This window comes from Chenopodium album, chromosome 5 (assembly GCF_948465745.1).
Source record: "Chenopodium album chromosome 5, dcCheAlbu1.1, whole genome shotgun sequence".
Lineage (NCBI taxonomy): Eukaryota > Viridiplantae > Streptophyta > Magnoliopsida > Caryophyllales > Amaranthaceae > Chenopodium > Chenopodium album.
Window position 1 is genome coordinate 78448551 of NC_137838.1, and position 16298 is coordinate 78464848.

Consider the following 16298-nt stretch of genomic DNA (forward strand, 5'->3'; position numbering starts at 1 on the left):
TGTTGTATGACTGCCTTTGTCCCCAATTAACTTGTTCATCATAGATTGATAAGCAGGGATATTTTGATTTCAAGTCTATGGATTTCGAGTTGAAACCATGTGCTACTACTACCTTACAAGATGATAGCCTAATGTTAGATAGGCTATCTAGTTTGCCCATTGAATTGTTAATTCGGATGCTTTCTTTGCTTCCTACCAAGGATGCTGTTGCTACTTGCTCATTGTCTAGTACTATTAAACGTGCATTTCCATGGATTACGACCCTAGACTTGAGTGATTCACCTGTCTCGAATTGTTTGCAACATCCATATGCAGTCCATCGTTTCCCTAGTTTTGTATCTTTTGTTGAGACTGTTCTGCGTGCGCATCAGTCTCGGTATCTCACCAGCTTTAGACTTCATCTAGGCAAGGACTACGCCTCCACATACTTGGGTCGTACCAGACATAAAGTTTTTGGATGTGAGAAAGACTGTTTTCCGGACTTGAACACCAAGCCGTGGATCTCTTTTGCTATAACCCGTATTGGCCTCAAACAACTTGATCTCCGAATTCATGTCAGGGAACCGGGTCAGCTTCCACCAGCTATCTTCTTGTGTGAGACGTTGGAGGTGCTCAAACTTGATGTCAACCTCGGTCTTGATCAAGTTTGCACCATGCCTTCCTTTCGTCTTCCAAACTTGAAATTACTACACCTCTATGCCACTCTCATTAACGAGGATGGCTTGTTGCCAAGGTTGGTTTCAAGCTGCCCTATACTTGAAGATCTCAAAGTTGTAGCAAATTGGAATCATGTCAACTACACACGTATTTCTTCGTCTTCTCTCCGGAGGTTGCATTTAGAAATATATGAACTTGTTGATGAATTTAGCAACACTGATTTTGTGCTTATCAATACTCCTAATTTGGAGTACCTTGGTTATTATGATAATCTACCTAAACGACTTTCTATTACAAATATGAGTCGGCTGGTAGAAGCAGAAATAGCCTTCGCAACTGTGACATTAGGTCAAGTTGAAGATCTTCAAGTATTGCTTAGCCTTATCAAAGCTCTCGATAATGTTCACCATTTATCTTTGCACGGCATTTGGGCACAGGTTTGTTTAAATTTCTAGTTTTGCTCGGGAAATTCCCTGTTTCTCATAATGGCATTTTCGTGAATAAATCAACAACTTTTTCATTATTGTGGGCTCCACAATTTAATAAAGTTGTTGGTTTATTTACCAAAATGCCATGTGAGAAACAAAATTTGCTTCTCACCCTGAGAAACTGGGGCATCCTCGTTTTGCTCCCCGATTTCTCATTTATTTATATACTCCCTTCATTTTTTTTATCGCCTCATTAGTAATCTTGCACAAGATCTCATGAACTTAAAAAAATTTCTTTACAAGTATTAAATTTCCTTTGCAAAAGGAGGTAGTATATAAAAACAATATGTAGTATGTATTTTATATTATGTAATGTGAGATTGACTTATTGCACCTTTGGTTGAAGGAGCTAAATGTTGATGGTATAGAGGATAAGCTGCCACTGTTTCATAATTTGAAATATCTAGAGCTGGCTTATTCTTATCATAACTGCTGGGATAAAGTCGTTTTGGCATTTCTCAATCGTTCACCGGTCTTAGAATCTCTCGTTTTTCCTAAGGTTAGTCTGTGACTTACTTCACTTGTGTATTAATTTTACATACATAAAATAACCACATTGATCGAGAATAGTACTAGGATGGATAGTGACCTTCTAGGAAGTCCTCATTTTGGTTCATGGAGCCGACCCCACTTATGGGATTAAGGCATTCATGGTGAAGAAGAAGAATATATTCAATTTAAATGTGGCGTAAAGTTGTTGATGTTGATTTTGATTGGGATCAACTTTGCAGGGATTAATATCATATTCATATGTGGGTGGACAAGGTAGAGTAACGTTTCCTTTTCCTGACGAGAAGATACTCAAGGAACAAGTGTTTTTTAATAAAACTCTAGCAGTGATTCCTTCATGTTGCAGATATCATCTTAAAAGAATTGTGATTGATTACTACTATGGGGCGGAGCGGGAAGTGAATTTGATCCAGTTTTTGTTTAGACATGCTTTTGTGTTGGAGGAATTGATCATAACGAAGGGACATGTTGCTGAAGAACATAATATGGAACTCGAAAGTACATTACAGAGTCTACCAAGGGCCTCAGCTACATGTTCAATTCTGTTCTATCCAAGCAGAGAGGAGACAGTACAGCTTCATAGGAGATCGCCTCGATATAGGTCCAGGTTTGGTGGGTAACTGGCTGGGGATGGAGAAATACCATACTTGCCATGGGTGATGGGGGCGGGAATGGATGCATTCCCCCCGATACTTATATGTATGCAAATAATTTAATTCAACTTCTCCATTGAAGACATACTTATATATTTTGTAATTTTAATTTAATTTTTGGTATACATTCTACTTCTATTATAAAGATTTAAATTTTTAACCTTAGATGATTGTGTATTGAGTCTTTTTTTATTATTATTATATGTAGTAAGAAGGATATTATACTACAACTGTCATATCCGCGGGTTTATCACATTTGAGTCATTACAGAGGAAGGGAACGGAAACCTTTAAAGCAACATATAGCCAACCTATACAAGGGTTAAAAATTACAGTACTACCTTAGTCTATTATCGATGAGATCTTAAGAGTTACCGATTAATAATAATTGCATCCAACACTATAAATTGACGGTATTCGAATATTCATTCACATTCACATACAAGTGATTCTTATCTTCAAATTTGTACTATATTAGTCCTACTTTGTTTGGAATAGACTACTCTGTCTCATGCCATAATAAACTAATGATACTTACTAATTTACTATTGCGTTTGTTATCTTTTGCCTAATTTGCACATATATATAAAAAAATAATAAAATAATTGTAGGCCAACTAGTTATTGATATTAATCATACATTCATTTTTTTTTTTTAAAACGGCTACATATATAATCATATTAAATATATGTAATTAAAATTATTCCATCAGTCCCTAAATTTCATTCCTGTTTTGCTCTATTATGTGAGGAATAAATGTTGAAAACAGAAATGTAATTTAGGGACGGGGGAGTAGTATTTTAATTCATCAATTGTCATTACGATGGATCTATTCAGAACATCCAACTAGTGGACTTAGATACCAAGTATTTATCATCATTCAACATTTCAACATACAAAAGACCGGCGAGCTAGCACATAATAAGCACATTAAATTAGTACTCCATAATAAACAAATAGTATAATATTTATGTTGACTATTTTGCTAATAATCCGCTAGGTACTCCTTCAAATCACTAATCTAGTAATAAAGGACTAATTAAAAGCTAACAAATGATAATGAAACATACGTAGTATAATGCAATAATTATATGACGTACTATTAATTATTCATGAATCTTTTTGCTTTTAACATTACTAAACAACTCTTCCATGAAATCCTTCAAGTTTTTATCAGACGATCCACCCTCGTTGGCCGCTTCGACCGCCAATTCTCTCCATTTCTTAGCATTCTCCTTAATCTCTTCACTCTCCATAACCTCCTCCAAACACCTCTTAATCTCATCACTCTTAACTAATACACCACCTTCTTCGTCTTTACTCACATTAACCCTTACCCCGGTCTTCCATAAATCCTCCACCAATTTAGCATTCGTTGTTTGATCCGTCCATTGTGGAAACCCTACCATGGGTACGCCTGATGTTAGGCTCTCTAAAGTCGAGTTCCACCCACAATGTGTCACAAAGCACCCTACTGAGGGGTGGGATAGCACCTCCACTTGGGAGCACCATGGGACTATTAACCCTTGTTGTTTAAGCTCCTCCATGCAACTCAACTCGTCTTCTTCTTTATTATCTTCTTCATTTGTTTCATGACTCGCCTTCTCCCTAATGACCCACAGGAATGGCCTGTGGGTCTGTATTAGGGCTCTGGCTAACTCCTCCATCTGTGGCTTGGATAGCACTGAGATGCTTCCAAACGACACATAAACCACCTTAGAATTTTTTCCTTGTGAGTTTAGCCATTCCATGTAATCCGCCTCCTTAGATTGTTGGAAGAGGTCCCCTCCAAAGGATTTGTCGGAGGGGTCCTTTCCATTCAAGAAGGCGGATGAAAGGATAGGGCCAATAGGAATTAAGGTGAACCTCTCAATAGCTTTTAAAGCATGAACTTCTAAAGCTTCAAAGGTATTAACTAGGATTATTGGTTTATCCTCAATCTCTAATTGTTGTATTTGCTCTTGGAATGTAGGGAGGGCGAAAGTGTAAAGGGAAGGGTTGGAAGGGAGAAGGAATGAAGGGAGGTCACGTGCTTTGAGCTTCAATGGCATGTTTGGTAATTCTAATGACCATGAGGGGTCTTTCTCACATTCATTTATAGCCTCATTATACCCATTAAAATAATAGTAGTAGATATTAAAAACTGTGGCAGGTTGAATCCAAAGGAGCGCGGATGGCACGTGAAACATACGTGCTACCTCGGCGGCCCAAGGTAGGAGGAGTGTGTACACTAAGCATGTAATTGGTTTACCCTCGGCGACACTCTTATCAAAGAGTGTCGACAGGGTCTCAACCCCACGTTGGCGGAATGTTGACATATAATTTGTGACATCTCCGTCACTAGCCTTAAAACCATCATCATACCCGTCAGAAAAAGTAGTCAAGGTCATACCATCAGGGACCGTAGCCTTTTTAAGACATTTGTGGGCAGAGGCAGCGGTGGCAAAGGTGACATCAGTCCCGGCCCTTAAGAGCCGCTTAGCGAACTGAAGGGCGGGGTTGATGTGGCCTTGCGCCGGGAAGGTGACTAGGAGGAAGTGAGGCCTTTGTTGCTCCATATAAGGCGGTACGTGGTGTACAAATTTTTGGGTTGGCAAGTAAAGTTGGAAGGTGTAAAAAATTTGAGGTTATGAATTTGTTGTGGTGCTCTAATCTTGGAGATTGGGAAAATGTTTGTAGTGTAAGTGAATGTGTTACTTTGTTGGCATGTGATGTAGATAGTTATAGTTTGTGGTATATATATATACATATAGACATATAGTGATTAGGCACATGCTTGGACTAGTGACGTTTGTGGTGACGAAAAATCAAAAGGGTTGGCAAATTATCAGAATTAAGTAATTGTAAAATGATTGATATGTTTAGGGTTGGCAAATTGGATTTATTTTGCAATTTGCTACTTGCTAGTCGCCTGAGTATGTTATTATAATTATATGTATAAAACTATGTCAAAAAAAATTTATATGTATAAAATATTATTTGATGAGTGGCTGACAGCAAGTATACAACATAAAATTGATTGGAAATATTATTATTATTATTAAACATTTTACCTTATTATTATTATTATTTGGAATTTTCTCTTGTGACATTAGAGATTTAGAGTATTAGATCCTCCACCTAGTTTTAAAAATCGTTACTTCAACTAGTTATTGATACATGTACTATTCAACTTTTACATTAGTATTTGAATATTTTTATTTGATCATGAGTTGTGGTTTTAACTTCTTTAACTAGTGTGGCCCAAGCGATGCATCGGGTTGTTGCTAGTTTGTAATTGTTTAATTTGCTAATCAAATTCGACTATTTCGATAGTAAGACTTGTTGGTTTTGAGTTTAAGTCTTGTTATAAATATTTTTTTGTTGTCAAACTCAATCATTACATAATGAAAACAAATAGTATAATAAGACACAAATTAACTTATCTAAGTTAACTATAATTTTGTTGGATAAAAAAACACAATTAATAAATGGCTAATATGGTAAGACTCTTAAGTTTCAATTGTCTTAACTTAAGACCACTCACTAATTAATTTTTAAAAACTAGTTTTAAAAAGTGGAGCTAATTTAATAATCACTGTGACCCAAACTAATTAGAAAGAAAATTAGCTATACGTGACATCCAAAGTTAATTTGACGATAAGTTTGCCATTGAAGATTTGGGATCTGCAGTTATCATGCATGACTAGATTCAATATATGTCAATTTCACTTTATATGAATAGTAGGTGTTATAATTTAATTAATTAAGTGGGTCAAATTATATTTGGAAAATTAAGTGGGGCCAATTAGTCAATAATATGCCTGAATTTCAAACGTAAGGTCTTACGAAATTGGGCTGTAAATTTATATACTACCTCCGGTTCTTTTTAGTTGACACTTATTCCTTTTTAGTAAGTTTTTTTTAGTTGATACGTTTTCTTTTGGGGTAAATTTTTACTTTATATTTATAAGGTACCCCACTTGCTTTTTCATTCTCTCTCACTCTCTCTCCTCTCCTTAATTTATGTGCCTAAATCAAACGCGTCAACTAAATAGATCGGAGGAATGTGTAATGTGTTAGGCTTAGAAAGAATTAGACTAAAAAAAAATAGAATTAGACTAACATAGATATCATGTTCAAAAGGGATTATATCTTAAAATATATAATCCCTTAATTGATTTGATTTAATTTTGATAATAATGGATTGATGGGGAGGGTGAGCCCCTATATTGAAAATTGTGAATGGTATAAAGTTTTGGATTACAAATAACCTTATCATATTCAATTATCTAAGTCAATCTCATGGACTAGATTGAAACGTAACAAAATACATAAACCTATCAAAATGCATAACTAACAAAGTTTACACGGATGGTCGGATGTAAATCATGTAACAACGCGTTTTTGGTGCGGCTAGGTGCTATATCAGTAACCCTTCTAGTAACCCCTCAAGTAACCCCATTTAAGTAACCCCTCTAGTAACTCCCCAGACAAAGTAACTCCTGACTGACTTAGTAACCCCTGACTGACCTGGTAACCCTTAGTAACCCCAGACCTAGTAACCCCTGACTGACCTGGTAACCCTTAGTAACCCCGACCTAGTAACCCCTGACCGACCTAGTAACCCCAAGTAACCCCTAACCTAGTAACCCCAAGTAACCCCTAACCGACTTAGTAACCCCTAACCGACCTAATAACCCCTAACCTAGTAACCCCTAACCGACCTAATAACCCTTAGTAACTGCTTAAGTAACCCTCGACCTAGTAACCCCTGAAATAAACATTCACAACAACAAAACAGGGACCACAAATTCATCCAAATCAAACCAAAATAACGAAACTTTCAATTATCAATTTAAATCAATTTTGCATAAAACAAATTTATATAAGAAATGTTGCAGATGATAAAGGAAGCAATAGTTGGTTTGAATGAAAATCAATTAACAACATACAGTAGAATGAATCAATTAACAAAATATAGTAGAATGAATCAATTTACAGTAGATAAGAGCAATTAATTGAGATTTTGCAATTGCTCGATTCCACCAGCAACCAATTAACGGGACGACGACGGAGGTGGAGGTCTTTGGCTGATTTCGCCGGCAAATATGAAGACGATGACGAATGTTTGGCTTGGTTTGGAGTTCGAGGAGCTTCGACGACAACGAAACGAAGACGATGACGACGATCTGGCTTGGAGCTTCGAGGAGATCTGGACGGAGTTCGAAGACCTAGCTCTGCCTTTGGTGGTTAAAGAGAGAAAGTTAGGAAGAGAAAATGGAGGAAGGTAGAGGGGAGAGAGGAGAGAGAAAATATATTAAAAAAAATTAAAAAATGTGGCTGGCCGTACGGTGCGGCCAGCCGCATATAAAAGTTTGTCATCATGTAATAGCCAAGCTTAGCTTGATTGTGATTATTCTAGTATATTACTCTTTTTTTTTTTTTATGAAAAATGTTTTACATAGCACTTAGGGCTACATATAAGCATTAAATTTACACTTGAAAATCGTAAAAAGTTAAGAAATCATCAAAATATAAACACTAATTACACTGATTTACGCATGTGTTTGTCATAAATTCCTAATTTTATACGGAGTACAATTTTCAATAGTGTATTTAATGCTTATATATGGACATTTTTTACGGGAATTAATAAACACAAAAAAGAATAGTTAAAATACATTGAAAAAGTAACTTGACATTGGGTATGCAAAAAAATAAAGAGAGAAAGTAATAAAAGTACATGGGAAAACAAATTTTACATGGAAAAGTTAAATTTGCACAAATATTGTTGCAAATTTGAGGGAATTGTGGTAAAAAATTAATATTAATAGTTGTTGGAAAAGGCAAATGAGGTGAACAATTTGGAACTAAAATTTATCCATATAAGGGACTATAAAAAAGAGACGGAGGGAGTAATAATTTTTTTTTCAAACATTAAATGGGGTATATTTGGATTTTTTTTGCCACATGTTTTGTTTAATTATTTGGCACTCAGCCGAAATTATACTGTATAACATAATCATGATATCTTTGATTCTTTTCTCATCACATTATTGGTAAAAATTGTCTTACTCCGTATTACTCCCTCCGTTTTTAAATACTTGCTCCACTTTTCTTTTCCGGCCATTTTTAAATATACTTGCTCCATTTCCTCTTTTGGAAAGTTTTTACAATATTTAATTCATTTCTCACACTTAGTGGACCCAACATAATACTCTTTCTCCTCCTATTCTTCCACTATTTTTGTTTTTTACAATTTTTTATTTTCTCAATTACCCCACTACCTCCATATTTTATAACTTTCTCCAATTTCTCCTAAAACTCCGCGCATGGAGAAATGGAGCAAGTATAGGGGAGTAATAAAAGTCATGTCATTACTTTTTTATTCGTTCCAACATTAAAGTACAAACCATGTGCTTAATATATCATAAATTCATAATATGACATGTTACAAATCAATTACGTAATAAATTTTTATTTGTGGACTTGTTCAAATCGCGGCTTTACTAGTTTCAAATTTTCAAATGATCGTATTGTTATGTTATTAATTAATTATGGAGTATATTACATTTTTTGTATGCAGTATAAGTTTTTAAAAATATATAAGCATAATTATCTTCATCTATTATACATAAAAGATTGTGAGAGTGTGAGACTATATATACATTGATAAAATAAATCAAATAAAATCTCACTGCCTCACTGGTATTTATTTTATAGAAATTTATCTATAGTACTACGTATTAGAATAATAGTTATGTTTTCCCAATTTATTATGTTGTTTTTGGTTCACTATTGGGAGTGCTAGAATAACTTTTTTATTTTTTTTCATACAAAAAGCATGAATAAGAATAACCAATACACGAAGTAACGAAGTACGTACTTCATATAACATGATAATTTTTTTTCACCCAATTTTAGATAATTGAGTTGTATATTTCATTTCCATTATAATTAATATATACATTCTTTTAAAATAAAATCAATATAAAATAACGAAGGGAACATGACTTATCTCATCAGGGCAAATACATTTAATGATGTAACTATTTCATAAAAAAATATCTTCTTCAAAAACCAAGCAGCCTGTGTCCGCACCATTTTTTTTTTTTTGGCAGTAACATATCCAACCATACAACAATTACTTTGTATATTACTATTACCTCGTGATAGAGTATTTATATATAAATCTCTAAAGACTCTGCATGTTGGTTAGTGCACATAGTTTTTTTTTTATTAGTTTAGTTAATTGGTCATTAATTAGATGGAGTACGTGATGGACGATATAGTATCAGAGCTAATGCGTGACATGCAAGAAAATTACACAACATAGTTTTTTTTTTTTTTTTTTTTTTTTTTTGACAAACACACAACATAGGTTAATTGTACTGTTGTAATCTATATATAGCCTCATGTATAAGCTAAGGGAAATCATGCTTCATTTACAATAACTTCAAGTCTTGAAGACTTTTATGCAATTATGCAAGTGAATGTGATGAAAATATAAAAACATCTCGACTCTAACTACAAACCATAACTATTAGTTGGTTGTATCAGTCATTTTATAATACTCGGTATATATATTTGTTTCTAGAAAGTAAAGTAGGCGGATAACATAAGCATCTATCCTTTCGGATAAAATATATTTCTGAATGTATATGAATCGGCGATGAATCCAGAATTTTATGGATGGAGGTAACTTGGGAAAGGCTAAGGTAGGGCAGGCGATACCAGGTGAGAAAGACACAAGACATCACTAGTACATTAAAGGCGTACTGCAATTGATAGCTGCTTCTAGACGACCCATCTTCTAATGTTTGTGACAAAAAACAAATGTATGCCCGTGACATTCATCACAATAATTTGTCCATGCATGCATACCTTTCTTCATGTCTCACGTAAACATTTGTGACGCACTTACATACGAACTACTTGTATTAGGTACTACTTTTGTAGGTCCAATTATGTTATGCATTACCATTAAACTAACCTGTCAATTTGGGTTGTTTTGGTTGTTTGGTTCGAGCAATTTAAATTGCTTGGCTAACTACAAATTATGATAAATGGGTCAAATCGAGTCTATTTTGGTTTATTTGGGTTGGATTGGGTTTTCTTTCAGTAAATCGAGTTTGAAATCGGGTTGGGTCAAAAATGAATTGACAGATCCAATAACCATTCATAAGGTGTATAATTATAGTAGGAAAAACATTTATAATAAATGAAATCACTTCTTAATTAGAATAACTGAATAAGTATTGAATAGCCGTACGTGGCTACTTGTTTATTAGGTCGTCTATTAATCAACAGTTCAAGTGTTCAACACTAATTTACTTCAATACTTTATCTTTAGTCAACTTATGGGTAAAAAAAAAATAATAATAATAAAAAAAAAAAAAACCTAAATCTAGCCGCCTAAGTGCCTAACCTAATAAGAGTTGATGTTTAATTAGGTCTCTTGCTCTGTTATGAATTTTTATTTATAAAATACTCCTCATACAATCAATGTGCAGCCAATCAGCCATGCATGATTTGAGCTTTTACTTGAAGCATAACATATACAATTATATATGGTACCAAACATAAATATTTTCAATAATCAATAAGGGGAAAAAAAGAAAAAGAAAAAAAAGAGGTTTGTGTTTGAAATATGCACAACGATACGAAAACTATATAAGTACAATAGATATATCAAAGGAAACAAATACTTACGTAAATATCATCCAAAAGTCAAAACTTGTCAAATAAAATGAACCGAGGAAGTATAACAAATGAACAATACCACGAGTCCCACCATCAATCAATTACATTATACTAAAGGCGAATTTGGTATGACACTTGTCATGTTTTGATTAAAAAAATTTCCGCCACTTTTACTTTCTTTTTTTAACAAATATTTATGAACATTATTTTATAATATCCTATAATATTTAACTTCCAATTTGACAACTATATATAAAGTATATTCTACATGCATTCAATGAAAATATTTTGACATATAATATTTTATAATAGGTATTTTATGGAAAAGAAAATCAAATATTTGTTTCAATTAAAAATATTAATTTTTATTTTTTAATTAATTATTGTTAAATTAACATTATAATTTATAAATATGCTAAGTAAAAACTGTGCATTGCACGGGACTTACACTAGTTTATGATAAATGCCTAGTTTGATTTTTGCTCATACTATTTACTCACATCACTTGACTAATACTAGTGCTTTACAGACAAGTCATATTAGTACTTGTTAAAATTGTCTCACTATATATATTTCAAATATCAACTTTATAAAATATATATTTACTAATAATTTTAAATATTACTGTATTGATTAAAGTAAGGAAAAATTGTATTTTACCAGTCACAAATAACCCACTTTTTGAAATTTCTACTAAAAAATTTATTTTAAATTACCATCCATAAAAGAAAATAATTAATTACACTTTTCGTTTAAAAAACCACTGAGTTTAACATTTTAAAAAATATTCATCGATTTTCAAGCCAAAAACATGTTCGATAGATGTTTTGGGGGGTCATTTTTGTCCTCTAGATCCGATTTGAAATCAAAATTACAAAAAATGATTGAAAAGACCTGGTTTTGGTACTAACTGATACATTGATTTGCATGAAACACACAAAATGAGGCCTTTTTGTTAATTACTCCGCATTTGTCTATTTTTGACTTCAAATCGGACCCGACCTTTAAGCAAAAATGGCCCCTATCTTCTAGAGAGCATGTTTTGGCATGAAAATCGAAGAAATTTATTTAAAAACGTTAGATTTAACAGTTTTGATGGTCAAGTCTATATTTTTTGTCTTTTATGTTTGGTAATTTAATTTTTTTTTTTTTTGGGTAATATTTTCAAAAAGTGAGTTATTAATGGGTAATGAAATACAAAATTTCCTTAAAGACTTAAAATAACGCATCAACAAAATGAGGATAAAAAACCCAAATGTGAATAAATTGATACAAATCTACAAATTCAAGTCCAATGACCCAAAAACTAGCCCAACCCAACAACCATTATTCCCGCCAAAACAAACATCAAACCCTCGCAATTTTCCCGCCACAACAATTCCAATTATATAAAGTATAAACTACCCACCTCTTTTTTCCCGCCATTGTCAAATCTCCCACCATTTTCTCTCTCCTCGCTCTTTCTCTCTCTTCAAGTCCGCCATGGAAGCTCGTACTCAAAGCTCGAGAAAGCGAAAGCAATCATCCTTTTCTTCATCATCTGCAGCAGCAAATTCAAATCCATTTTCTGGGATTTTAACCCGCCATAAATCCCAGAAGTTTTTCTTCCATCATAATAGATCTGGGAAATCTCGCAGAAGTCGCTCGTTTCCTTCTTCTCTTACGAATCCTGATTTGCCCAATAATCAAAGATTGCTTGATTGTAATGTTCGTGATGTTGGCGGTGAAGAAGATGATTCGATTTGCCAGATTTCGATTAAAGATCTTCGAGCTCGGCGGGTTTTCTCAAAGCCTGTTGGAGTGGATTCTGTGGGTAAGATTCGCGATGATAAAACTGGTAAGAGTGTAAACCCTAATTTTGATTCTGAGTTAAATGCTGGTAAATTGGATGATTGTGATGTTAAATCGGATGGAAATGGCAAAAACCCTAGTTTATTGGTAATGGGGAAATGTGATTCAGGGGTTGAGTTTAAGGGGGAAGGTTTGAATGGTGAAAACCCTAATTTGGTAATGTCGAAAAATGACGATGATTCTGGGGTTGAATTGAAGGTAAATTCAAATGGTGGAAACCCTAATTTGTCAATGCTGGACAAGTGTGTTGAATTAAACGGTGAGAATTTGAATGGAGGAAACCCTAATTTGTCAATTGAAGGAATTGGCGCCAAAAATGATTGCGTAGCTCGGGTTTCAAATGATATGAGCCCTAATTTGAGTAAAAAAGATTTGAACGGGGAACATTGTGAGGAAGGTGTGCAGACAACACCTCCAGATGCTGCGGTTTTGATCAGGAAGAGTGAAGATCAAAGTGTCCTGCGGAGCAAACGTTCTGATTCGAGGTCGCCGCCGAAGAAAATCAGTCCAAGTAAAGGTGGATTTGCTGAAGGGAAGAGGAGTTTTCCTAATTCCAAGAGAAATTTGGTGAGCGTTAATATTTTTTTTCTCCTTACAATTTGTTTGTTTTCAAGTTAATAATTTCATTTAATTGATGATGATTTGACTTGAATGTAGTTTATCAATCTTAGTGTTTATATGAGATTATTTGCACCTTTTTGGTTATCTTTGTTTGTAATTTATGTTGAATTTATAATGCAATAGGGTCTCACTCCGTGCTCGAGGCTGAAGGTTTTTAAGGCCCCGAATTCGTTCAGCTACAAGAGACTGCTCCCTTTCCTAATGGACTTGTCAAAGGATACACCAAGTAATCCCTTAGCCCTCCTTTTATATGTTTCTAATTTTACATATTCGCTTGGTTCATGTAGTCGACTCCACTTATGGGATTAAGGCTTTGATTGATTGATTGATTCGTTTGTTTATTTGTTTGTCAATCTATGAGTATGATATTGTGGTAATAAAAAGCCTTATTGAATAAATGTTTTATACAGATGCACCAAAAGTTAATCCAAGCATTAAAATTGAGAAGGTTGAAGATAAGCATCTAATTTTCTCCTCTCAAGAAAATGTCATTGATTGTCCAAAATTGGATGAAAAGCCATTGGCAGCTGCAGTATGTTGCGAATCACCGGAAATGAATGTTGATGGTAAAGAAGAGGTTCTTTTGGACCTTAAGACTAATCTTTCTGATCTTCAGCAAGCTGCTCCATGTACCCCTGACAGTTGTTCTATTGAAAAAGCTCAAGAAAATCCAGTTTTCGATAAAATCCAAATCGAAACCCCTGTATCAGATGATCCCAAGAATGGTGGAGCATCTCTTGATAGCCAGGTTTCAAATATAGAAAAATCGGGATATATTAGTCCAATCGTCGAATCTGATCTTGCTGTCACATTGCATAGCCCCAAGAGAAGTGCTGAACCTTTAGGGGAAGAAGCTGTTTTAAATACTCCATCTCATTTGTCTATGTCTTCTGAACAAGAATGCAGGACAGTACATACAGAGTCAAATTCTGTAGGAAATCCAGTTAATGTCCTTAACAACTCTTCCACCCTGGAAGCTGTTGTTTCTCCAAGTGTTCCTAGTTCCGGCCAAGCAAATGGTATCCTAAAGAGAAATCCCCGGGGTTGTCGGGGTATTTGCAATTGCTTGAACTGTGCTTCATTCCGTCTCAATGCAGAAAAGGCATTTGAGTTTTCAAGGAATCAGTGGCTTGATGCCGAAGAACTTGCTATGGACTTGATGAAGGAGCTGTCAAACCTGCGGAGTATTTTAGAAAAATCTGTCAATGGATCTGATGCTAATGCTGTTGTCCCAGTTGATCAGGTAACAATTTCATTTTCATTTTCAATTACTCCATCTTTTGTGTTTGCTATGATATTGAGATTATTACGATGATCTATGTTGATGTTTGCGTTTCTTCTATAGAGAATATAAGATACTAGGATAGTGCTACACTATGGTTGCTAAATTTCATCTATACAAGTCATGGTCATAGTTATGGCAAATTTCGAATCAATGAAAAGCCTGAATGTGTTATGTTACAGTACTTGATGATTTATTTGATATACCTTGGACTTTTGTCTAGGAGAGGAGAAGGCTATGCCTCTGCACTCATGAATGTGCAACAATCTAACAAATACCTTTAGGTTGAATTTTAATCATAGTGATTAATTTATAAAATTTCTTTCTATATGATGATTTTGATTTATTTATGTATTACGTAGTATTTATCATAGAAGGTTCCAACAATATTCTCTATTATTTACTTCACCAAGAACATTTGAGGAATTGTCCTAAATTTTAGCCCACGTTTGCTTCTATGGAAAGTCTGTTAGTGGGGTTTTCTCTCCGAAATTATGTTGTTTGGCTAGTTGTATGGTAGTCATGGCATGAATGCTTACTGGAAGTAAACTATTCATCCCCTCTTCTGATTATGTTGATCAAGGAATTGTGTTTGTGATGCTTTGAAACTATATTCTCAACTTTCTCCCTTTGTGGTCACATTAAAATCTTCGAATGTAATACTATTTCTAGCTAGAAACACATAAAGTAGAAGTCACTTCAATAGTTTTGCTGATCCAAAGTTTGTGCAGGTTCAGGAAGCTTGCAGGAGAGCTTCCCATGCAGAAGATACAGCAAGAAGTCGAATTGATCAAATGAGTGAAGATCTCCACGTTCATTGCAGAACCAAGGTAAATCTCATACACATTGTCCTTGATATTTCTTTTGACATATTAAGCTCATACGAAGTATATCTGACAATTTCATCTTGTTACAGCCTTTGCAGCGTCCTGGGGTAAATTTCTCAAGCTCTGTCCAAGAAAAGAAAGATCATAGGAGCCTAGGAGGAAGAACTTTTGCTAGATGTCGAAAAGTCTCAATGAGGATCTTGGACTAATGATTGGAAGACTTCTCTATCAGTCAAGGAAATTGATTATACCGTGGTATTGTTCTAGAGTTGAAATGTACTTGTCATTCATGATTGTAGCTTCTTGAAAAAAGGGGTGAAGGAAAGAATCTCATTGACTGACTCATGTAGTCATGTTTGTCGAAATACCATGGCTAAGGGATCACCTAATGACAGTTACTACTAAAACTCACATTAATGCATTTGTAAGTTATAATTTAGCTTATATTATATGATAGCAATAGCTGTGAGATTGTTATTGCAACTCAATGATCTGCTTCCCAAATTCTTTCATGACAACACATAGCTTCATTGCGATGACTCGATGATAGTTTGTCAGTGACATCTCAAGCAGCAATACATGTAACTATTAATAGGTACTAAACCATATCATATTTATGAATCATGTTTTCATGTGAACTAACCATTATTTCTGCTGTCATGTGGACATGTAGTGGTTTTTGGTATGCTTAGCTAATATCCTTTACTTTTCTTTAGTTTGGAAGA

At 34.3% G+C, this 16298-nt stretch overlaps 2 protein-coding genes and 1 pseudogene across 2 annotated transcripts; 2 read left to right on the forward strand and 1 right to left on the reverse strand.

The window, feature by feature from the left end:
• The first annotated feature begins 77 nt into the window (after nucleotides 1–77).
• On the forward strand, nucleotides 78–2473 carry LOC145633243 (F-box/LRR-repeat protein At4g14103-like). The gene is made up of 3 exons (XM_081685509.1): nucleotides 78–1094; nucleotides 1492–1644; nucleotides 1877–2473. Exons 1-3 carry the CDS (start codon nucleotides 78–80, stop codon nucleotides 2273–2275), a joined length of 1569 nt encoding a protein of 522 aa, XP_081541635.1. The 3' UTR covers nucleotides 2276–2473.
• A 746-nt stretch (nucleotides 2474–3219) lies between these two features.
• On the reverse strand, nucleotides 3220–5030 carry LOC145632415 (UDP-glycosyltransferase 75C1 pseudogene; annotated as a pseudogene).
• Nucleotides 5031–12429: 7399 nt separating this feature from the next.
• Nucleotides 12430–16209, forward strand: LOC145631218 (uncharacterized). The gene is made up of 5 exons (XM_081683310.1): nucleotides 12430–13410; nucleotides 13588–13690; nucleotides 13875–14707; nucleotides 15478–15576; nucleotides 15663–16209. The coding sequence occupies exons 1-5, from the start codon at nucleotides 12475–12477 to the stop codon at nucleotides 15780–15782; spliced, it is 2091 nt and encodes a 696-aa protein (XP_081539436.1). The 5' UTR covers nucleotides 12430–12474; the 3' UTR covers nucleotides 15783–16209.
• The last annotated feature ends 89 nt before the right edge of the window (nucleotides 16210–16298 follow it).